We start from the raw sequence: 23,852 nt of genomic DNA, 5'->3' as shown, positions 1-23,852 counted from the left end.
GGGCATGTGCATTTCCTGCTCCTTTTCAGCTCTCCCTTGGCTCATATCTGCCAAGGCAGAACTCAGGTTATGTTTGAGGTCATTAGGAGGTGTGAGCCTGGGTAGTGCAATAATGATGATGCATCAGCATAGTTTTTGCCCTTAACTGACAGAAGTAAGGACAGTATTGCTTAGTGACACTGGACTTTTCCAATGGCTCACAGTTCGTAGGTCACATTGAGGAAGGGAAAAAAAAAACAAGAGAAAAAAAGGCAGTGAGGAAAGGTAATTCCACCTTACCTTCCTGCTGTAATCTCTGAAAAGTGGAAGATCAAGGATTTCAGGCCAGCAAGCAAAGGAAAGAACTTGTTTATCTGCCTTCAGCACAGGCCTGCACAGGTAACACAGCTCTCAGGAAGGAGTAGTGGGGAAAGGAAATGTGAAAGCGAGCAAAAGACGAGAAGATCCATTCAATGACAGGACAGTTGTCCTGTTCTGCTTCAAAGTAGGTGTTTTTTGGATGCAATCCCCAACAGTTATGCTGGACCTGCAACGATCCCACCAGGACTCACCTGGAAAGTTCTCACAGAGAACTTCAACCGGAGTGTTTCTCTTTGTGTCCCCAATCTTCTGATACCTCTCTTTCAAGGTGTCAGCCTGTAGGGAACAAAGACAAAACATAATTGTGGAGAAAGAGTTAGAACACAAGATACATGGCATGCTGCATGGGGAGGAAAAAGAAAGGCATTCAGTACTGATTCTGGGGGGTATCAAATGATGCTACTTTTAACAATATTCCATCTTAAGGCTGTATTACTAAGAATACTCTACCAGCCTGTTGCAATTCTCACTACATGTTTTACATGCTATCAGCATAGAATATCCAGTAGCACGCTCAATATATCTACAATACTTGAGAGAAATTAAACGTGCTGCTGTTTTGCAAGGGTTACCTTACCAGCACCAACGTGCAGGGAGCTTTTATGGGGCAAGAAAATGAAGCTGYATTTATTATCATGGCATATGAGTATTCTAATATGCTAGTACAGAATAGTCATAAGATTAGAGTCATTGGCCAACCACTGCACCTTTGCAAGCAATTGTAAAATGAGATAATTTTCATGTAATTCAGTTTAATAGATAGCTGCAATTGGGGCATGCGGAGTTTTTGCTCTAGTGCATGCAACAGAACAGCACAACTAGTCCACATCAGAGTCACGCTTCTCCCGACTCCGATGCTCCTGTAAAATGAGTCTCTCACTCCCAAAGTGTCTCCCATCCAGACAACACTGATTAAACATTTGGCCATCCCCAAAAATGAAGCAATTTTCAGCTACAGATTGCCAACTGAAATCCCTCCTGGACAAGAGAACGCTGCTCCAATTGGTATCTCAAGCGCAGGTTTTTATTGCCTCTATTTCAGATTATTCCAGTTAGTCCTGCAGGCAGCATTACAAGATGTTTTCTCAGGGCTTTACACTGATAGGAAGCACCAAGGGCAGAAGCAGAAGACGTTTGGAAGAGTGAAGATCCTCTTATCTCTTCCCTCGATGCAACTCCAAAAGTGAACACAGCAGCTCAATCACCAGGCAAATGATGGAGAAGCGCAGATGCAGCCTGCAGCAGGCTCAGAGCCAGCGCATGACTTACTAGCAGTTAATTCAGCTGGTGGACATTAGCTTTGGTGGCCATAACTCAACTGCTCACACTCATACCCACTGTGTGTGACATTTCATAAACTTATAACCCAGAATCAGGCACTGAATGGACAAGCATGTCTGGAGGGAAGCCAAGCTTAATACTAGGAAAATATTCAGAAAGAAACCCACATTTTTTCATGCTAAATTCCTTCTGTGCATCTAAGCCCACCAAGCCGCTCCCACCAGAAACGTGCTCACAGATGGGGCTGGGCAGCCGTGTGCCATAGCTGGCATTTCCTGAGCAACTGTTGTGGTCCAGCTGCAGGCAGGTTCACGGCGCAGCGATGCTGAAGCTTAGGCTTAAGGACACAAAAGGAGTGGCTCCTACTTGGATTTTGTGAGCTTTCCTTCTCCTTCCTTTCCTTTGTCAGCTTTTCCTTCTCTTTGGGCAGAGACCAAGACTGAAAAGTTTCAAAGGGCAAAATCTGTAAGCAACACCTACCTTCAATCCTTGCCAGGGCAGGCTGCCTCGGAGGAAATACATGAACATATGGCCAAGGGCCTCCAGATCGTCCCGACGACTTTGCTCTGCAACAGAAGAGGCCACCAATTACCGCGGCCGCCGCGCAAACGGATGGTCCGATCRGTAGCCAGCCTTATTTCCAGGATAAAGCACTTCAGGAGAGTGCTGTCGCTGGCTGTAGCTCTGACCTCGTGCAAATGCATCTAAAACTGGCTGCTACAAACATAAAACGCATATATCAAAGATGAGCTGGAGGAGAGGTGGCAATATAGGAACTGTGAGGTAGATTCAGGAAGGGCTACGCAGCATTAGGCAGCTGCTTTGCAAGAGATGCCAGTGTCAGTAGCTTTGGAAGGCAGCAGCTCCCCAGGGAGGACTGCCAGCGCCCGCGGCACGACGGTGCTGCCGCGCGGGAGGATTTTATTCCCCCTGCRAGGCGCAGGAAGCGGCAGGCGCCACGTTGGGAGCGGGGAGCTGCCACGCTGCACCACGCCAGCCCTCTTCCAGGCACTTCTGCAGCTCAGCGCAGCGGAACACATTAAAAACAGCCCCTTTTAGCGCAGCTTTTCCTTGGAAAACACTTGCTGCCGTTGCCAGGCAGATGTTATGATTATCAAGGAGTGGGGGGGGGAAGGAAGAAAGTGCCTGGACTCAAGCCAACGGAAAAAGGATCCTTGAAATAATCCACCAAAATGTAGTCCTATTCTACCAAAAAAGTCCCGAGGGGTCGTGCAAGAGAGGACGAGGCACCTGGGGCACCCTGTGGGTTTGCTGTGGGGTGCCAGGGTACATGTCCTGGCAGCAAGGGGAAACCACTGCTCGCTGAAGGACCCTTGCACAAGGGGTCTTTAACAGATCCCCGGCGGCACGGGCACCCCAGGAGCACCATTTTGCCTCCTCTGGCACTATTGCCCAAATCCCCACCTGCAGGCAGATAGCGCACTGGGAACCCACAGTGCTGGGAAAATCTAGTCGGGCAGCCCCTGTGCCCAAACAAGCCAGGCGAGAGCCATCCCTGGCGCTGCATAATTTGCAGGAGGGGAAAAAAGGCAGCGTTTCTGCCCAGCGTGATGCTCCTTCCAAATTAGCAGCTAATGTGACTCTCAAAACAGTCTGGAGGTAGAGAACACTCAACAGAAGGGAATTAGGATGACAGCTCCTGCAYGTTGCAGTGATACAGCTGTTAAAGAAAAAGGAGGATGAACTCAGTATTTTGGTGCAATGATGTAGATAAGCTTCTTGGGAAGCTAGTTGAGAGCACTTGTCTTTTGGGAAAATTATAACCCAACTCCCTTGCTTTTTCCAGTCCTGAAAAGAGGAGGGCAGATCAGTCTGCAAGCAAAAAAACACAGACAGAACTACAGGTCTTGGCTTGGCACCTGCCTTTTCACAGCGAAGGGGCCAGCTACACCTAGACTGGCCTCCCCAGCAAAGCACCAGTACCATGGAAAAGCACCAGTACCATGGAAGACATCAGGGCAGAGCCCAGCGGTCCCTTCTCAAATGCACCTTTGTCCTGGCTACTCTTCTCCATGTTGGGCCCATGTCATCCCAGCTGAAGGAAATCTGCCAACGCGGTCATGCCTGTGGCTCTTCGGTGGGGAACATAAAGGTTACTCACCAGTAGGTGGTGGCAGTGCAGTGTCCCTTGGATATTCCCACCCCTCCCAACACATCACTGACACTTTTCTTCCAAACCTTCCTAGAGACCTGTTCCCACTTCAGCTGTTCCTTTCCTTCATCCCTTCCTGACGCTTCCTAAGGTTTTCCAAAAATATACATGGGCTCCATCCCTTCTTCTCCAAAGAGAGAGCCTCTAACAGACCCTAAAGCCCTGAAATCTCTYGGTCTTATAGCTGGGAGTCTACACAAAGAACACTCCTACTACTCCTGTGACTTTAAGCAACTATAAACATTTAATAAAGCGTTTTTTTTTTTTTGTCTTTTAGCCAAGAAATGTAATTTTCTAGCATGAGAGTGGGATGCAAGGCAGTGAGGGGAGGAAATGGAGGRCTGGAGTTAAAAAGTAGCTAAACCGTTAAGGAAAAGCATCCATCACTTTCACCCAGCAATTATCAGCTCAGGGAACATTCATGTGTAACACACAAAACTGGAAGGTCCCGGTGCACAGAGCTGTGCTATCAAAAGCTGTTCGGTCACCATTTGGTCTAGCAGCTACTGCTTGCCTGTTTGCCTTTTATTCAGGACATGGTTACTAATAGTTATCGAATTCCTAATAAAAATTATATTGGTGAGGCTTCCCGTTCCAACAGTTGAGCTCTCTCAACTCCTCCTCCAAGAAGAAACAAAGGAGCCTCACCACTGTGGAGGGATTCCCCACCCGGAACACGTCACAAGCAACGTGAAGGACACGAGACAGCTACAAGCCAAGCTACAGCCAGAGCTCCCTGGCACAGAGCAGAGCAAGCTTGCGTCAACCAAACAGACCTTTGCCGAGATGAGTGTTGATGGACATGTATCTTGCTGTTCCAGTTAAGCTCTTGTGTTCCCTGTAAGGGATGTGTTTTTTGGTTTCGGGATCAATGTACTCCTTCGCCAATCCAAAGTCTATGATGTGAATGACGTGCTCTTTCTTATTGCCTTGCCGGCCAATAAGGAAGTTCTCTGGCTTGACATCTCGGTAGATGAGGTTCTTTGAATGCACATATTCCATCCGAGATATCTGCAAAATTACGAGGGAAGAGTTATTCACAAACAGACGCCCTCGCTGACGGTGCAGTGAGGCTTTGCTAGTCCATCACAGAGCCTCCTCCAGCTGCTCCGTGCTGGCCAACTCTTACGGTATTCTCTGAGAAACGCAACGACGGTTGGAGCAAACGGAGGCAGAAGTTGCAACCTGAGCTTTGTCATATGCCCCCATACAGAGCTGGAAGGGGAGTCTGTCATCCCCTCACCCTTCTCCAGCTCCCACACCGGGCTCCCTTCACTTGAGCTGGAAGAAGTACGGAAAGGCTGTTTTTGAAATGTTACCAGCAGAACATAGTTCCTGGAAGGATGCCAYGGAGAATTGCTGCAGCCTTTTTAGTATTGATTTTAAACATACTAAACCGGTTACCAAGAGCTCTTCCCTTGCCCACAGCCTTCCCTTGTTGCTCTGTGTCTCACCACCTTCCTCCCTCAGCCCATATGTTATCTTAGACATGCCAGATTCTTCATGGAGGGGGATTTTGGGCGGGCGGAAGCCTTATGGTCCTCGATACCGATGAGAAACAATAACAATGATCATCAGTTGTCAACTAGAAATCGCAGGAATATTTTGTCAGACCAAMTTTATTCTGGGGCACCTGCGAGAAGGGACACGGAGGGGCAGGAGCCTCTGCTCTGAGGTCATGAACAGCTCTTTCCCCTCTGTCCTTGCACCTCATTCAGCTGCTCAGCCCTTATGKTCTTTTTCAAAACACACTCGCAGCTGGTAAAGTTAGTGCAAGTTGGCAAGAACTTCTCATTTGTTTGAGTACCTTATTAGATGATTCCAACTGAAAGTAATTAACGATTTCATTTATTACCTTTTTATTTCATTTTTAATGCTTTAATTTACAACATGTCAATTCCCGTTTATGGCTGCCTAGGTCCATGGCTGCCCTACACGCAGTAGGAAACACTTCTTTTTCTGGCAAGCAGCTCTTTCACAAAGGCTATTAAATCTACCCACCTGCATTCAGGCTTTTAACATTACAAAAACTATAGGAAAGCCCTCACAGACTCCAGATTTTATATTGATGATTTTCAATCCATACAGGTTACTGCTGCACCATTGTAGAGGACGATGGAGCAGAGATTTTCCAACGAAGAGCATGTTGGAARGAAACAATACACTGTTTATCCTAGCGGATAATGGGATGACCCACTATGGAGGCCAAAAAAAACCCTCCATTGATCAGAAAAACAGCAAGTCGACAAGTTGCTCTCAACACAAATGAGGGTTTCGTGCTCTTGCAGCTCTGTGCTGCTTATGCAGCAGCAGGAAYCTAGCTCCAGTCCCTGGTAGGTCACACATGGAGTAGTTCATAGGCCAAAGAGGAGTAGTCCAAACCATCTGTAACCTTCCTGGGGCTGGCCGGGGTGAAGCACATGTGCTTCTGGACCACTAGCAGGTGACACCATATTAAGCTAGGGCTACAGAGGGAGGGCAGGAGATAGGAAAACTGGTCTGCAGCTGCCTCGAGGATGGCAAATAAGTCAGTACAAAGGCTCTTCAAAGCAGCTGACAGCACGGGCGGCAGTTTCCCTCCCCTCTCGTTTCAAGCAGTGATTTATTTCCTTCCATGCCTTGAGAAAATGGCCTTCCTGGCGAAGGAAAGCCATATTTTCTCATCAGTTACAGGCCGGAGCGGAGCAGGCCAGATGCCACACGCTTTGGCCGTCTGTCCGGCGCTGAATCAGCTGCGGGACGCGCTGACGGATGGGAAGACAACGCAAGGTGAGATGCAACCCTCGCACACGGCACAAAGGCTTTCCCAGCCTCTCCGCACACACCAAGCTTTCAAACAAAGCCTGCCTGGCTTATTTGACAATTAAACAGATGCGTGATTGTGCCAACAGCAACTACACACCTGTGAGAAAAGCACCACTTCTCTTGCCGTCTGGTGGCAAGTCTCTGAGACGACGCGGAGCCTGGAGGGCTGAGGCGCTGGAGGGAGCACCAGGCACGGGCAGCGTTCGGAGACCTTCGTGTCCCTTTTCCCTTCCTTCCACGCGGCCGAGCCGCTCCCCGAGGCGCTGCCTGGGCGCCGCAGAGACGTCTCCCTGCAGCGGCCTCCTCGCTTTGCTCGCGCTCACGGGGCGCGCGCCCTGCTCGCGTCTCCTGGTCTGGCCGGCGAGGGGAACCTGGTGGCTACAGATGCTCCAGCTCCTTTCCAGCTGGCAAAGAAGCACCCGGCTCCAGGAGAGCGCCGTGCCAGGGCAGAAGGCCAGGGCAGAAGGCAGGACACCGCTGGTTCCCACTCCGGAGACGCGCTGGGTGCTCGGGCTGGGGGCCAGAGGGTGGCTGCTCAACCACGGGCTCTTCTGCCCACACATTAATTCTTCTGCAGACCCTATGAGGAGCTTGCGCTCGCCGCTGCGACCAGTGCTATGCTGGGAGACAGCGACTGAAGCAGCGTTATCATCTGCTCCATTATCCTGGCAACAATAAGGATAGACCAAGGCATTCTAGCATCGGGCACAGGAGCACTAGCAGTGGTGCCTGGGAGATACTATTGGCAAATTAAAGCACAATTTCCATGGCCACGGCTGGCTGAGTTACTCAGGGGTTCGTCTGCAGAGCCACGGACCTCAATTTTGGATGTCAGGAGGACACCTGGGGAGGAGATGGGAAGAGCATGGCCTGGCACACCACAGGAACACGGGTGCTCGTCCTTTTCAGCCTTCCCTCCTAAGGAAAACAGCGATGGATTGGGAAAGGAAGAGTTTACTGCCTGGAAAAASAGCCAAAGGAGAGTCTAGAGCCAGCTGAGAAATCACAGGACATYTATGACAATTAATCAGATGCTAAAGAAATCCATGGGTTTTTTCCTACCATTTCCTGTCAAGGAAATAATAAACCAAACCTTTTCTCCAAAAAAGTTATATCCCATGGACCTGATCTCGCTGGCAACCCTGTCTCCAAGCACCTCTCATAAATCTGAACTCTTCACTCTCACAATTGTCAGGCCTGAACGCAGATCAGATGAGCAGGGATGACAAATCCTTCCCATGGAAAGGCTGTCTTGGTGGCTCTTACACAAGATGGTCACGGGTGGTGACCGAGGCAAACGTTTCGGGGTGACTTGGTCCCGGTCACCRCCAGAGACCGAGCACTTGCACAGTGCCTGACTCAACAGCTTGGCTTCGACAACAGGCGCTGGCAGCAGGGGAAATGACGGCGCTCACGACAAACTCGAGCTGTCAGCGCCGCGTTGCACACGTTGGACCCAGCCCAGCGTGAAAAACGGGGAGAGAGCTGAAACRTTTCCGCTGGAGAAGGAAAAGCAGGAGGCTGTTTCTCCATACCGACTTGCCCAGCGGTGTACACRAAGTGCGAAGCGCCGCATTAGACTAAGGAAAAGAGCCCCTCTGAATGCAGCAGGTTGTATTTGATAACCGAGCGCCACAGCTCTGAGCACAAGGCATTCTTACCAGAAAAACACGCCCGTCGAGTGACAAGCCCGAAGGCTGCGTGCCTCATCCKCCCACGGAGACAGACTTTCTTACTGTGTCATCTAATTTGAAGATACTCCAAAACGGGTTCTCCCTCCTCCTTGAACATTCGTCACCACTGAGGCTCCTTCTCCCTCGGCCAAGGAGGGAAAACTGAATGTGTAGGTTCTCCCCAAAACACATGCTACACTTAGAAATATATATATTTGTTTCTCCTAACATCTGTGGAGTTCAAGRGTCTACCTCAGCATTAAGGTCCTGCGACCTATTAAGGTAAATAAAAATAGCCAAGCGCGCTTGCTTTTAAGARAAACAGCTTTTGGGGATGTCTGCTGCTGCACAAAAGGGTAAATTAAGCATCATAGCAAGGTGGACACACTGGTTATGTCCCACTAGCTGAGGAGCGGCAGGTCTTTTTGGGGAAAAAGCCAAAAAGACTAAAAAGATCAAAAAAAGCCAAAAGATCAGTGCAGGGAAGAAGAGCCTGCTCGCTTCCTCCTGCCCTGCTGCTGGTTTTGCCATTCTGCGCGCATGGAAACATCTACAGCAGGTCTCACCATCCTCTTCCTCCAGAGAGGGTCAAAAACAACAGAAAAAAAAAAAAAAAAACCCAAACACTTCGTGGATGTCTGTCCATCCATTCATCCATCCATAAAACATGACCATCCATAAGAACACTTTATGGATATCCATCAAATCTGTCCCCTTTGATGGACAATTTTCTTCTTCTCTGCATCTCATATATGGAAGGGCAGCACAATAATTACTGTTTTGGTGCAGGAAATAAGATAAATCCAAGCTTTCCCCAAAACCTTGTGGTTTTAGCAAAGGGTTCTCATTCCAGCTGTGCTGTAAGAGCCAATCCCTTTGAAAACCAGGCTGCCGAAGGCCAGCTGAGCCCTTTTCCCAGGAAACCTCCTGGGAGTGGGGACGAGGCATCGCTAAAGATGCTAAATCTGTCTCTTTTAACGCACGCGCTCCAAGCTGGCACCTCATTTACTCTTCCCCAAAAGATCAGCAAGGTCCTAAAACATCTCATGTGCAACGGAGAAGTGCTGCCTATGGAGGATATCAACTCCATTTGCGATTGCCGTTGCTGTCTCCGCACACCACCCACTCCCTGGCAAGCTGGCAAGAGCTACGCATCTGTTTTCCAAAAGAGGTATCGCTGCCTGCATCTTGGGATCCAGCTCACCACAGAGGATGCTGGAGAAGACCCTCCAAGCAGAGCCCAACTGCAACGCAAGGCGCCGTATCAGTCTTTATCTCCCTAGCAGACTTGATAAAACTACTACTACAAGATGGGGCCATTTAGTTAACACCACAGTAGATCGAAGTCTGTCAAATTCACTGCCTGGAGTTCTTACCACTCAGTTTTGCCCTATATTATACGCAGGCACCTAAATGTGCATCTCCATGGGTTTCCTGCTCCCACTGTTTATGAGAGACTACGAGTTATTTAAGTCCTTACTGAAAAGCTGCAACAAATGGTAAGACTATTTCTGGAGCGCATCTTTACAACCCAAAGGAAATCCAAAGCACAGCCAAGCTTTGCAGTCTCATGCCACTGGATTTACTCAACAACGAGRCTATAAATTGGCTTTCTGCTGAGCAACTCAAAACCCGTCTGCTCAGCTGTAGGAGCGCAGCTCCAGGAACCTAACGCCAGGCCTGAGTCGTTCCAGCTTCTGCAGTTGTGGCCTTGGGTTTCCCTGTGAGACCTCTGGAGGCCACAGGTTGAAACCCAGTGAGCTAAACTGAAATGATAGTTGACCGGCACGATCCAAGCACACGCGGTCCCTCCTCACCATATTTAATGTTTCCTCTTCTCATGTAGTTCACTTTGAACCCAAGCACAAATCAAAGCGATCGCTGTCAGCGTGCTTTCTGTAGGCGAAAAGGGTCTTCTGCCATGTTGCCCACTGAACTGTTCGTTTTCTAAATCACTGCYCAATTTCAAACTCATTTGCCCCAGGCAGAGACCTCAAATTCACCTAAATGCTGTGCTGGGTGCAGAGGACTCCTATGAAGGTCCTCCCACGGCTGCTACRGCTGAGATGAGCTCAGCTCCCACCACCCTGAGAGGCTCCAGTCTATGAGCAGCACCCTGGTAGCACCAAAGCAGCAAAGGCAGGAGGAATGTGGCAGGGTGCTGCACTTGTGTGTCCTGGGACCCGGGGAAGGACTGGGGAGATGTCTGGGGGGAATCTGAGCAGAGGGAGGGAACTGGGGTAGGTATCAGAGCACAGAGCAATGCAGACACAGGACACCAACCTCTGAAAATCTGCTACTGCTCTGCTACTCAAGGAGCAAGCTTGCTCTGAGCGTGACCTCTCCTTCTCGAGCAACTTTTTTCCTCCTCTCTGATGGAAGGAGATACAAATGCCCACCGCAGAGCTGCGCAGCTGGCAGAGCCTTGCTGGCTCCCATACTCACCAGCTGGATGGCTATCATTAACACCGTCTTCAAAGTGAACGTCCTATCGCAGAGGTCAAACAAATCTTCCAAGCTCGGACCAAGCAGTTCTAGTACCATGGCGTTGTACTTTCCACACGGTCCAAAGTAATACACTTGGGGAAGGCCTTCAGCTGGAAGGACATGAAAAAAAGATTGAAATCAGTCAGCAGAATAACACCAATATCCTTCCTCCTGGGTGTGGATCTTGTGCCACGTAGCACCTTCATTTCTACCTCCCAAGTCTCCTTTCTGTTTGATCTCATGCAGCCACCAAAGAGGCTTCAGCAAGTCTTGCAAATGAACTGTAAGCCAAATCACAACCATGCAAACATGTCTCTGTCACTAACAGCATGAACACTGGGACTTTGAGTGGCAAGATGTGGAGCTCCACGTCTGCACTGAACACGAGGCTGCCCCAGACATGGGCTGTTCCTCATCAGAGCAGCCAGGAAGACGTTAGCCCTTCCAATAGATGATGCACRTCCAGGAAAGGGCTGCTGCTTCCATCAGGACAAATCAGACCGGCCAACACAGGGCTGAACTCACCGTGAGACCAACTGCAAATACTTCTAATCGGCGTCAGGCACCCAGCAGCCAGGAACCCCCAGCTGGCTGGGGCTCACACTTTGCTTTGCAATGCACTTTCATGCAACGTCTCATAAGCAGAACTCAATGGAAGGATCTGCACTTTGAAATACACAGGGTTGTGTCYGGTGTCAGGTTGGCACCTTCACTTTGAAAGCACAAGGGTGCCATGTCCCACTRCTCCATTTAGAGATGACTACAGGGAGCTCTGCCATGGGCACAACCTGTTTTCCCAGAACCGAGTCAAACTGAGGTCCATAAATTATATAGTACAAGTGATTATACACATTATGGTACGTTTTAAGTAACTGTACGCAAATATACATATTTACATAAAACAACAATATTAAAGAGAGCAAAAAGAAATTGCAAGCTATCAAAGCCTAGCATTAAGTCCCTCGTCTCACTAATTTTTTGCACTTATATCGTGACGTGYTCATGCAGCCTAGCCTGACACGGGCAAAGGCTGCCAAACCAGAACCACCAAGGCCTCGAGCGTGTCAGAAACGTCACGGCTTTAAGCCCTGCTTTAGCTTCAGGAAAGCTGCTTAATCTGCCTGCGGGCACTCAGCAACTTGCCAACGATGCAATAAACGCTGCACCGAGATTACTAAAGCTTAAGAGTTACACGAGGAATATTCGTATAAATTACTCAAAAAGACCAAAATRCAGCTTGACAAAGATTATCCTAGGATAGGTTTAATCTTGTTAAGTCACAMGCTCAGGAAACCACAGTAAGCATCAATCACCAGGATGCACTAATGAGGTATTACCGAGTACCGCGGGAATTCCCAGCCTAACGCCCCAAACCAGGTAGCCACGAGCACAGAACCCCAAAACAGAGAGGTTCATTAAAAACGTCCTGGTACCAAGCTCATTATCTCCATTAAACAAACACTCCTGGAATAGCATATGAAATTTTAAAAATGAGATCACTATTAAATCAAGATATATATAATTCTTATCGTGATTCCTTTGGTAGGATAACAGGCTTGGGAAGTGCAAATTGGGAAGGAACCCACTCAAACCACAGCGCAAGTGAGGCGCTTTGGTCAGCGAAGGCACCTTGCCACCCGTGGAAAAGCCAAGGGAGGCACCTCTGGAGAGCCCACCAGTTCCCGACTGGGTGACGAGATAAAGACAGGAGAGATCCAAGGAAAATACATCCTTGTGCCCTCAAACACGAGTCACCAGCAAGTCTCTCTCTAGGAGAGAGACTAGGAGACTCCTAGAGAGTCTCCCAGTCTAGGAGACTTCTCTTTAGGAAGYGGTGAAGCTTCCTAAAGGGTCCTTGGGAGGTCCCACTGAATGTAACTCCCTAGAGAACCACGTCACAGCCTTCAGAAATGCCGTGGCTGCACCCGTAAACACCCAGAAAAACACTTCCAACGAGAACAGTGTTTGAGGAGAAGGTTTCCTTTGTCTAGGCACTCAAACRTGAGGCTTTAATGCAAGCATTTGTGTTGGCAGATACCGATAGGGTTAAAGGAAGCCACTGTCCTGTGAAACACTGAAACATCTTTTTGTTCTTAGACGAGCAGCTCTGGATTCAAAGTGCAGAGSATGAAAAGCCACGGGCAGAGCGGAGTCTCTTCTCGAGGATACAAAGGTACAACTCAGTGCTTAAACACAAACCATGAGCAGTTYAATGAGATTTATGAGTGGAATAACATCTCAACAAGGAACCTCTCTGTGGCTTTAAACATAAGGCCAAAATATTCAGGTGAGAAAGGAAATGTGTGACATGTGCAGATGTCCCTTGGAGAAAAAGCAGCCTGTAGAGCTGGAGCTACTGCAAGCAGTCGCCTAGCCAAGCGGTTTGGCTCAGTCGTGTCTAAAAGCCCCTGCTCCACCCTTACATTGGCGAGAAGTTTATCAATCCAATAAACACAGTGATCGCCGTTCTGGAATCCGCAGGCAAATCCTGCTATTTCAGCAGTCTAACGCCTTGGAAACAAATCAAGCCGAGCCCAGCAAAAACCCAGCCGAGCRTTTCAGAGATTAAAGCGCGGTGGCTGCAACGAGCGCCGCGTCGGACACCAAAGCCCCARACTCCGACTTTGCTCCCGCCACACTCCCCCCAGCCATGCCACTCGGACCCCAGCTGGCCCAMGATGCTGAAGACCCAACGCTCCTGCAGGCTGCCACCAAAAGGGACCAGCCCGTCCTCACCCTGCTGCTCCTGGCTCTCGTGACCCAGCAGCGAGTTGGATCACGCAACAAACCCGGAGAAGCTCCAGCCAGCCCAATACAAGCAAGGGAAGAGTAACTAAGAGAAAGACCACCCCTCTTGGAGAGACCTTCATGTCAACTGGATTAACATCACAAACACCTTCCAGCAAATTTCCCTTGCAACATGAAGCATCCTGGAAGATTCAGGATGGACTGGCTTAAGCAACAGCTCTAAAAGCTTGTCAGGCACCCAGCACGCTCCAGCAAGCCCCGTTAGTCCAGACAGCAGATGTCCGGATCATATGGGCAGCCCAACACCAGGCCCAGACGTGACATGGCGAATGGYGGGGAGAGACGCCAGCCGAGGGCTCTGTACTCCAGGGAAATCTTCCTTTTTGCGACATCTGCCCCACAATGGAAGGCAGCAAGAGTGGAAACCATCTGCTGCAGCAGAGAGGGTGCGCCGACGCTGTCAGAAACTATGAATAAACCCACGGCAAGCAGCCCAATGTGCTGCATCTCCATACATCAAATCCACAGGACAGTGTCCTGCTTTGCGAGAAGAGGAATGATAATATTAGCTTCTGCATCAGCAGCTTTTGCCCCTGTGGGCCACTGTTTTACCCTGCCCTTAGAYGTGGCATTGCCAAGTAGCAAGGAGCTGCTGTCTTCGATTTCGAGACGAAATACAGCTTGTTTTACTCGGATTTCCCCTCTCGTGACGCACACCTCAAAGCTGACAACTCCACTGCTGCAGGAGACGCTCCTGAGACATCCCAAAGGCGAGACCTGAAGACGAAGGAAGGAGGAAGCTCTGCAATTCCAAGCAAACGGCTGGTGCTCCGAGAGCGTCGAGAAGCGTCCGCAGTGCGAGCGCATCGCGAGACGGCGCCGGCGCACGGCGGGAAATTCGCTGCGGTCTAGAAGGCGCGCTCACGAATAGCATGCAGATTGCCACAAAGCTCCCCATTCTGAGCAGAAAGGTTCGTTTTTCACAAGTCCCAGAACACAAAATTACACGATAAGCAGCATAAATAGCAGCGGCGTAAGTGCTGAATATTTATAGCGAAAATTAAACATGTTTCAAACAAATTAAATAAATTGCTTTAGAGTAGTCAACCCATTTAAGCTGATTACACTAATGAGGATCTACCCTTCTCTTAATTTTCAAATCAGAACTAAATCCTGGCTGAAACAGAAGCACTGCCATCGACATCAACTGGGCCGAGATCTCATCTTTCAGCCTCTTAAAACATGCCCTGAGATCCCAGATTTTAGATTTGGGCCAATATATTGGTTAAGGGGGTACATCTATGAGTCACATTTCGGCTGAAATTACCAAGGTTCATTGTGACCTTCCAGTCCAGGAAGAGTCTACTATAAAACAGCAGGAGAGGAGAAAGAGGAAGATTACTATTATTAGATTATTATTATAAAGGAAAATTTAATATTTTTAATGAAGCTTTTCTAGTTCTTCACTAGGTTCCCCCAAGCCACCTTTTTCCCCAGTACTGTCTGCACAGTTTTTGTATCTCACTCTTCAAGTTCAACCACTAAAAGTAAATCTGTAAGGGCACCAAGAGCAGGCACCCTTTTACCCTGACCCACCGCAGCGGAGAGCAATCCATGGCGAGGAGGGAAAGGGACCCACGTCCTGGGGGCCTAGGAGAAGGAAGTCAACATATTCTTCCCAAAATAGGGTATTTTGCATTTAGGCTTGTCATATTTAGCTTCAGCTTCAGGGATGTGGTGTGGGAAGCTTTGGGTCTTCACCAAAGAAAAGGTTAGGGCAGCCTACGCTGAGCCTAAGGTGCGTTGTAAGAGTCTCCCAAAATACACGACGTAGCTCAGTGACCTCACTTGAGAGACAGATTCAATACATCTCCAGAGGCTGTTGTGCCATCAGTTGCTTAATAAGGTTTCTTTGCAGGAAGGTCACCCAGTTATAACAGGTTATCATCCTCATTGCATTACGTTTTCCTTGCTCCTGCATCGTCGCTGGGACGCGTCACTGCCCGGAGCTCGCACAAGAGCCAGCCTGGAGGAGCTGCTGGTTTGCTGGTAAAGGCTTTCATTAACAGGGGATGCCACAGTAGTTAGACAAAATGTTTGGAGCATGGTCCTGTCACCTGAAAAGCTGCCATCAAAGGGACCTGTCATGTGAGGAGCATCTCCAACTCAATAAGGAGGCTGCTGTTCCTCTTTGGAGGAGCTGATTAAGTGTTTGGCATGTCAGCCATCACCAGTCACCTACTACAAGCCCAATCAAGACCTCTTAATCTGTTTGGGAAAGTTAACACACACTAATGTGTTTTAATTACAATTTTCCTTTCAACATCCTTCACTCCCTTTAGCTACGACCTTAAGCAGAGGAGTTTGGGCAGGAGAAAGATGCTGGATGGTCTAGAGCACCTTCTCACAAGTCCCATCTCTTTGCTTTAGGAAACCACGTGGCAGCTGAGGGGCAAAGACAAAAAAATACAGCAGAAAGTGCAATTTATGACTCTGGCCCCGACTCAGGTGCAGATAGGTTGCAGGGGAGGAGAAAGGCATCTCAGACAAGAGACAACTCAGAGGTTACCAACCTGCTGACACCCGCCATCGTCTGCAGCCTGCCTTATTCCTGCAAAGCTCCCGGTACCTTCCTTCCCGGTACAGGTTCTGRTTGGAGAGCTCCCAGCTCATTCTTAGACCTTTCCCACTCAAGGAAAGATCATCTGAGCAGGGTGAGGAACATCAGACCCGTGTGGACGCCGGGCAGCTCCCACCCCGTCCCCTCCATCGCGGGCAGCGACGGTGCCGGGGAGGCAGCCGGCTCCCTGCATTACCTGCAGCTCCTGGGGGAAAAGGGGCACGAGGCAGAGCACCACGCAGCAAAACACAGCACCCAGCTGCTCCTCGTCCTCCCCTGCCCTCCTCAGAGCCAAGCAAGGCAAGACCCCGCTTTGCTGGGCCGCGGCAGAGAGCCCTTGCGTGCGCGAGCAGAGCCCGCGCGGACGCTTCCCACCAAAAAGGTAGGGGAAAAGGAACAGAAGAGAAACGGGAAGGACAGAAGGAAGAACATATTTGTTCCCGYTGCTGGTAAAGATCCAGACTATTTGACGCGGCTTCACTTGCAGAAAACCAGTTTTCCCAAGCAGCGTGTTGCTCAAACAGGGTGGCGTTTCGGTTTCCTCTGCTGGCACAGAGCAGCTTCCTGATACTCCYGCCTCCATTAAAAGACTCCACGTGCACAAAGAAAGCAGCAGTTTGAGAGAGGGCTCCAAGACAATGCTCACGTTTTTACTTAGAAAACAGAAATTCAGGCCAGTCAAACAGCAAGGAAAAGCAAGGTTTTGCTCAGAGCCTGGCTACTGCACAGAGCTGCAAGCGCTCAGCTTTGTACGTACCCCAGCGCTTCAAAGCAGGTTCTGTTGATGGCCCGGCCAAAACAAACTGCTCACGCGATTACTGCAAACGGATATAAGTTACAGAAGCATTAGCACGGCTTAGGAAACGCTGYTGGTGCAGGGTTGGGTGACTAAAGCACACCAGCACTTTATCTGGCCAAAAGATAGCCAGGAGAATTAGGGCTGGTTGGAAAGTCCAGCTGCCGGAATGCTTGCAAACGCGGCTCTGTGCCAAGAATTTAGCCCAGAGCATCCATTTGTGGCCAGTTTTTTAGCTGTAGGGAGTAAACTGCAGTCGAGCAAAACTATAATTTCATTTCTTACGAGGTAAAAAAATTTAAAAAAAGCAAAAACACACCTGCCTTTTTGGCAGGTTAGGTTCTGCTGCAAAGGACTGTTGGATTTCAAGTGATGCCCCTTTTGCATGTTGCAGTGATGGTGGCAGCTGGCATGTAAGACAACAGCTTAATGGGGGAGATCAAAACATTATATAATTTTAGAATAGCTATTTTAAACCACTCAAAAAAAAAAACCCTTTAAGCTAATTATCTACCTTTGCCCACGTACTTGGGAAACGAGCACGTGAGCGGAAGAAAGTATCAAAAGGCTTAAACTTTATGTAATCGTTCCTCTACCCTCAAGCTCCAGGGGCTGCTAAAGTTAATACCGCAAAGAAATTATTTCCTATTCGGCTTTCCTAGGCTGTGCAATCCTTGCCTTGCACCAGCTCTACCTGCTGAAAGGGAAGCAAGCAGCAGGTTCTGGCTTCTTCATCCAGGTTGAGGGGTTTTAAAGCACCTAAGGAGAGGCACCAAACCCCAGGCAACCACAGCTCTTAACAGGCTATATACAAAGATAACGTAGAAGGGATTTGGCAGCTTAAATTACATCTCAGCTCTGACCTGTATCCTTGTGCAGCAGCCAGCGCTTCCTGTCGCCACCACCGTGCAACAACGCAAGGCTAAACGTGCGCGTCAGGAGCTGTCGGTCTGACAATATTTCACCCTTGCGTGATAAATCAGCTGCTCCGGTTTAGCTGGATAAATCATCAGCACAGGGTGGAACAGAGCGACTGGTTAAAAAGCCCCGAAATCAACACTTTTTACGGCGGCAGTATCAGGCTCGGATGGGAGGAATGCGAGGAGTCCAACACATGCACACTACCCACCACGCGCCAAGAGAGCGGCGTTGGGCAGTCCTGCTATCAAACTGCTAACGTTTTTGACAGGGGGAAAAGAAAAGGGCTGTAGATTAGCAAAGAAGTGCTATCCACACAGTTCTTTAAGCTATGGAAAACCTCCARTTCCAACATCTGGAAAAAATGTGTTGCAGAAAGGCCAGGAAAGGGGGTAAACAGAACAGCACTGCTAACAACACTGCCTTCTCACTGCTGTTTTAATTCCCTTCACCTTAGTGATTTATATCTGCTCAATATGGACACGCTGAGCCCAAATTCTGAAGGTTACCTCTGTGTTCAGCCACATCCTCAGAGCAGTTGGGCAGGCAGCGCATCTCGCTGTCTGCTCTCACTGGGTGCTGCCGTCTGCAGGGCAACACGCTGGGGTTATCTGGGACATCCCGGACCTCCTGATGTAGAGCTGCCGCCGTGGGGCTCTGATTTGTGATTGCTGCAGTGAACGCCGGAAGAGAAAGATATGCAGGAGGACTTCTCAAAATGGAAAAAGGAAACTGCCCTGATCTCATAGTCAAATATTAATGACCTGGCTTTAAAAGCATCGGAGATCGTTTCCAACTGACAAAGTCAAAACTCCCGCTGCTAGGAGATGCGGAGCCATGCGTGTTCAGGAAGCCCTCAACACGGGAACCGTGTCAGAAACCAAGGATTTTCAGAGAGCAAAAATATCCCTCCTCAGGGATCAGCAGCAAGCCAACATAAAAGCAGGCAGGCTTTTAACAGGGCACGGTGCAGCACTCCAACTATATTTTATTTTGCAATTCAAATGCCCTGAAGTCAGAGTTCCCTCAAGTTCAAATTTCCTTGGACCGCCCTAACTTTACAAAGAACAAATGCAAAAGCTCAGAGCTGTTGACTCACCATCCTATTTCCCGGGGTGCAGCCAACTCTGCTGGGGATCTCGGTGCATGTTGCACTCTGAGTTGACAMAAAAAGCAAGAAAAAGCAATTTTCACCTGATCGCACCTTAGTTGTTATTTCTTGATGAGCTTTCTCAAACCCATCTCTCACAGGGAGTTTCTTGGCAACAGCTTGCAAGACTTGACAATGAGCGTAGAAGAGGTTCTCCTTGCCATTACAAAAGCAATCCAATAGCTGGTTTATCCCAGTACCTGAAAYAGGGAACCCTTAAACGTGCAGACATGATCCACAGGAGCACACTGCTTTCGGTGCAAGCACAGGGTGGTTTTGCATTACTATCGTGCTCAGGAATAAGAGCATTTGCCGCAAGTCAACCCTGGTATTCTTTAATAACGCCACATCCTTCAAAGAAAAAGGCTGTAGCACATCCAGAATTTTGAAGTGTGACAGATGGGAACTGACGGCGATGCGTTTACGATTGGACTTGACGATCTTGAAGGTCTTTTCCAACCGTAATGATTCTATGCTTTTCCATACAGTGAAGCACACCCCGACGTAGCTTCAGACCACGGGTATGTGTTATGTCAAGAGCATCTCTCTTGGGCCTCAAGCCAGCACCTTCCTGTTGGAACCGTCTTGCGCAGGCTCCGATTGCCACTCGGCTGCGGAAGAGCTTCTTCAAAGGAGGTGGCAAAGGCAAACGGGCCTTCTGAAGATGAAAGCAGCCACCACAAGGGCTAATGGGTATGTTCACACCACTTCATTAGGCAGAATGGGTGTTCATCAGGGTGTAGACCTGCTCATGTTAACCCCTGCTTAAGTGGCCTCAAGTTACTCCAACTCCCTTGGGGAACGGGGTTGCATGAAGGGAGGTTCCCCACGAAGGAGCTGCTGGTTGGCAGCGTGCTCCGTGGTGGTAACTTGTTTACATCCATATATAACAAGTCTTACTCAAATGACCCCGATCTAATTGCTACTGGAGTGACAGGGTTGTGCAACCAGCATGGAAAGAATTCTTCTATATGGGATGCTGCATGCAGGAGGTCACAGATCAAAGGTCTCACCGCAGAATGAGAGAAAACCTGCTAAACATGGGCAACCCGGGAAACTCAACCAGTATGTGCCATGGAATAGCAGACAGCTACACTGGAAAAAAAATACATGCAAATATTGACTWGACTATGGAAAAGGCTCAGTTATTTATACCACCTTCGCTTTTCTTGGTCCTCCTCCCGACAAGTAAACAGACTGCTTCGCTCCCGCAAGTTGTGCAACAGAGAGAGGTCCAAAAGTAAACACACAGACTCAATACTTCATTAGAGGTGAACTTGTTTATAGCGCAAAAAATTAAACCAGAACTGCAGAATCCTTCGATATTATATATGTAGCGCCGGCTCTCTCCCTGACTCGGTGTTCGCTGCTTGGCTGGTGTGCTATGACTAACGCAGTGTGTGGGCTGGAGATGTTCTTGCTTTCCKGGGCTTCTTCAGCGCATCGGGCTCCTCTGCTAGTTATTAAGGCTGCAGTTTGCAGCGTGGCACCGTAGAGATTAATTGCACTTGACGTCCAATTGCCAATATTATCTACCCGTGGTGAAGAGCACGGGCTCTTCAAYGAGAGCGCAGCGAGGCGATGCGCTGCAGCTGAGCTGTCGCCCGAAGCTRCATTGACACCGGGGCCGCTATGAATCACATGAGCCAAGGTGGGATTGTGGAGGGGGAAAACGTGACTCATCTGCCTGCTGATTTTAAAAATAAGCTACTACTGAACAACCAAAAAAAAGGACCTTTTTTTTTCCCCATTGTAATAGGTGCACAGGCAGAAGCTGTCACTATGCAGGGACCTGATCATCATTTCAACCCAGGCAAAGGGAATCCCAAAACAAGCAGTGCTCCATTCTGCCTTCAAAACGCAGAGTGGACGGCGCCAGCACCATTACCAGCATTCAAGATGCTTTGAAACACTTGTCTGCGTTCCAGCTGCCGCAGCGGCAGGTACGTGACATCCGTCGGATCCGACGCCGCCGGACGGGGGGATGCATCGGCTCTACGGCYGCGGTCCTGCGGCTGCCATCCTTCCGCAGGGCCTTTTTCTCCAAGCGATCTGCCCCAGCGTTGCTGGTCCCACTGCCAGCTCCAGGAGAGAGGGACCAGCTCCCCGGTCCCAGCTTGCATGTACTGCACGCTACAGTGTCTTCAAGGTCCCTGTGGCAAAGCTATTGTCAAACACTTAATGGATTTAATATGTTTTTTTTTATGACACAGAGTAAGAATACAGTGGTTCTCAAGCCCATTTGATCTTTGATTCCTTCTCAAGTAATGGCTGGTGTTTAAAAGGTGTCCTATGTTTTCTCCAGTTTCAGCAGACTGGCTCATCAGCTCCAGTAACTTAGCTACAGCAGGATATTCAGCAGTCCCTTAAGTTGAAAAGGCATCACAAATGGTAACACATTTGAGGAGTTTCTGCTAGAGCTCAGGGCAGAGGGATCCACCTGCACCAYACCATAGGCCTGAGCAGCACCGCGTGTGCTCCTCCCCGCTCCAAACCACGATACTGAGTTCTCCTGTTTGTTAGCTATCTGCACACGCAGCTCAAGCTGTTCCTAGAACCAGAGGCAAGAAGCCAGAAAGGTCCACAAGAAACCGCCAGCACAACTGCTGGGGCCACGGCCGCCTGCGTAACCCACGCTGCTTGGCCCAGCAAGCCAAGCCTTGCMAGCCTCCCGAGTGATCCTGGAAGCTCAACTGCTTGATTCCCTCCAGAGCCAGAGGCCAGGGATGTTGGGCGAGCTGGGGACAGCCTGCACAAAGCAAAAGCTTCGTCCTTTTGTAACCTGCCTGAGCTGCAGGACCATCTCAGGAGCTAGAAGCTTTACCTGCTTCTCCAAGCATGGGCTAGCAGTGGATTTATTCTGCCAACACTAGCTTCTCCACCTGATGGTCATGGGCAGACCTGTGATGGAGAGAGTGCCCCTTCACTTGTCCTCCTTGGACTATAGCCTAACTATCCAAAAGCTTCTGTGTATGCTGAAAAAGGAGGCATTTTCCCCGCGAATTTCAAGCTGGCACCTGAATGACACGCTCAAGAGCCCAGTCCAATACTCTCAACACTGGAGACTTGAACTGCCTTTGGAATCCACAGGAGATACATCGGGATCCTGTTGAGCTAGTGATGAACGTAATCTCATCCTTGGCACATGGAAGCAGCAGATGTAACTAACTGCACAAAGCCTTAGAGCAAGGAGAAGCCCACCAGTCTGGGAGAAGATGGGAAGTTCTGGAACAGCCTCAAAAACAGGAGCTTATAGAGTAGGAACGTCATTTGGGTGAATGCCCCTCACACTGGGGCATAGGTGGACAGCTGTGCTGCTGCACACTCCTCCCCAGACAAGTACCCTCAGCAAGAGAGGATTCAGGACTGGCACACAWAGACCTTGACAGCACTAATAAAGCCAGACCCAGCCAATGGTCCAGAAGGATTCCGGGGTGACAGACACAATCGTGCACGTTCATAGGGACTTTACAACAAAGAGCACTCAYGAAGCAGTTTAATGTGTGACACCAGCTTCTTACAGGATTGGTGACAAGGAAATAACCAGTTGACACAAGGATTGCTAAAACTAGTCTGGTTATGGTGGACAAACAGATCATCTCCTGAACTACTTAAAGGAATTGCAAACTTTCCCTAAATAACCATATGGATCGGCCACCAGGAGTCTGACTCCAAACCTAAGGTTCATTTTTTCTTTCAGTGCCTACGTCAAGGTAAAACACTATTTTTGGCTATTAAATATTTAATWCCACAGCGAGAGAGGAGAAGCTGACAGATGGTCACTGCGCAGCAGGTCTCTGTCTCTTTTTTGGCGGGGGGAGATGCGTGTGAAAAAGTTAAAGGAATAGTCACAACACCTACATTTCCAATAGGAACAAAATAAACCCATGCACTATGCCAGAGGACAGGGTCTGGAGGAGAATAGGAGGCTCCTACGATCAACTCTTAAGCAACAGCTGCATTTGCAAGGCTATGAGCAAACCGTGCCTTGCCAAGCAGCCTGTTGGCTGGTCCGCAGCTGCTCGTGCAAGCTGGCATCGCCGTGTCTCATCCATGTGTCCAAGCACTCCCYACCTTCCCTCTGCATCTCCTCTCCCAGCACAAGACGATCTAGAGGCAGAGTGAGATCTAGAGGCACCTGAGCTGGCAATTCAAGCAGCTTAGGGGGGTTGCTTTCAAAAACTTCATTTCTATCAYGGCATAGAAGCAAATTTCCCTCCATGTGAAGGGGAAAAGGACAAAGCTTTTTGAGAACAGTGATTTTCTCCCACTATGGGGAGCATTGAAACATCAGAGCTGGTGCCTGTTCCTGCAGAATCACATAAGAAATGTCAATCAGCTGGTTGCTCCTTCACCAAGAGTATCTTGATCTGCTATTTGCAGAGATATTAAATTCTGTTTTAGCGAGAGTAACATTCAAACAGTTCAGTTCCCTTTAGCAAACTTTTCACTGCCCCAGTGTATCTTAATCAAGTGTGAAATATGTCTTAAGGTTCATGGGAAAGCCAAATTCAACTTCGCACTAAGCTAATCCAAGCTGACCAGTGATCTTTACTGGGCCACGTGGCAGATAAAGAAGCTGGTGCCAATGGGAGGGAACAGATTCAGTGTCTTGTCAGAGAACTCTTTAAACATAGATGCCAATGGCACAGCTGGCACTGGAAGCTGCAAAGGGAAGACAAACAGCACAGTGTGATAGCTTCCCACTCCATTCATGTGGGAACATCTAGAAGGGACGTTCAGCCCTGCGATTAAGTTTTGACTGAACCTTCAGTTATTGAGCTGTTTGCAATGCTACTCAACTCTAGCAAGGGAAAATAGACCAAAGAACGTGAAAGCAG

At 49.1% G+C, this 23,852-nt stretch overlaps 1 protein-coding gene across 4 annotated transcripts in view; it reads right to left on the bottom strand.

The window, feature by feature from the left end:
- The window catches only part of CSNK1G1 (casein kinase 1 gamma 1), a 75,330-nt gene that overhangs the window by 16,424 nt on the left and 35,054 nt on the right, over window positions 1-23,852 (bottom strand). For all 4 annotated transcript variants that reach the window (XM_026043936.1, XM_026043937.1, XM_026043938.1 and 1 more), the window contains exons 5-8: window positions 10,738-10,889; window positions 4,591-4,825; window positions 2,122-2,207; window positions 552-636 (exon numbers count right to left, since the gene is read on the bottom strand). In XM_026043936.1, coding sequence (XP_025899721.1) covers window positions 552-636; window positions 2,122-2,207; window positions 4,591-4,825; window positions 10,738-10,889 — 558 coding nt within the window. The remainder of the gene's footprint in view (window positions 1-551; window positions 637-2,121; window positions 2,208-4,590; window positions 4,826-10,737; window positions 10,890-23,852) is intronic.

Source organism: Nothoprocta perdicaria, unplaced genomic scaffold (assembly GCF_003342845.1).
Source record: "Nothoprocta perdicaria isolate Ctin4 unplaced genomic scaffold, notPer1 scaffold_342, whole genome shotgun sequence".
In the NCBI taxonomy this organism is placed as follows: Eukaryota; Metazoa; Chordata; class Aves; order Tinamiformes; family Tinamidae; genus Nothoprocta; species Nothoprocta perdicaria.
The sequence above is the reverse complement of the archived record's forward strand: the minus strand, read 5'-3'. Positions and strand labels throughout refer to the sequence as shown.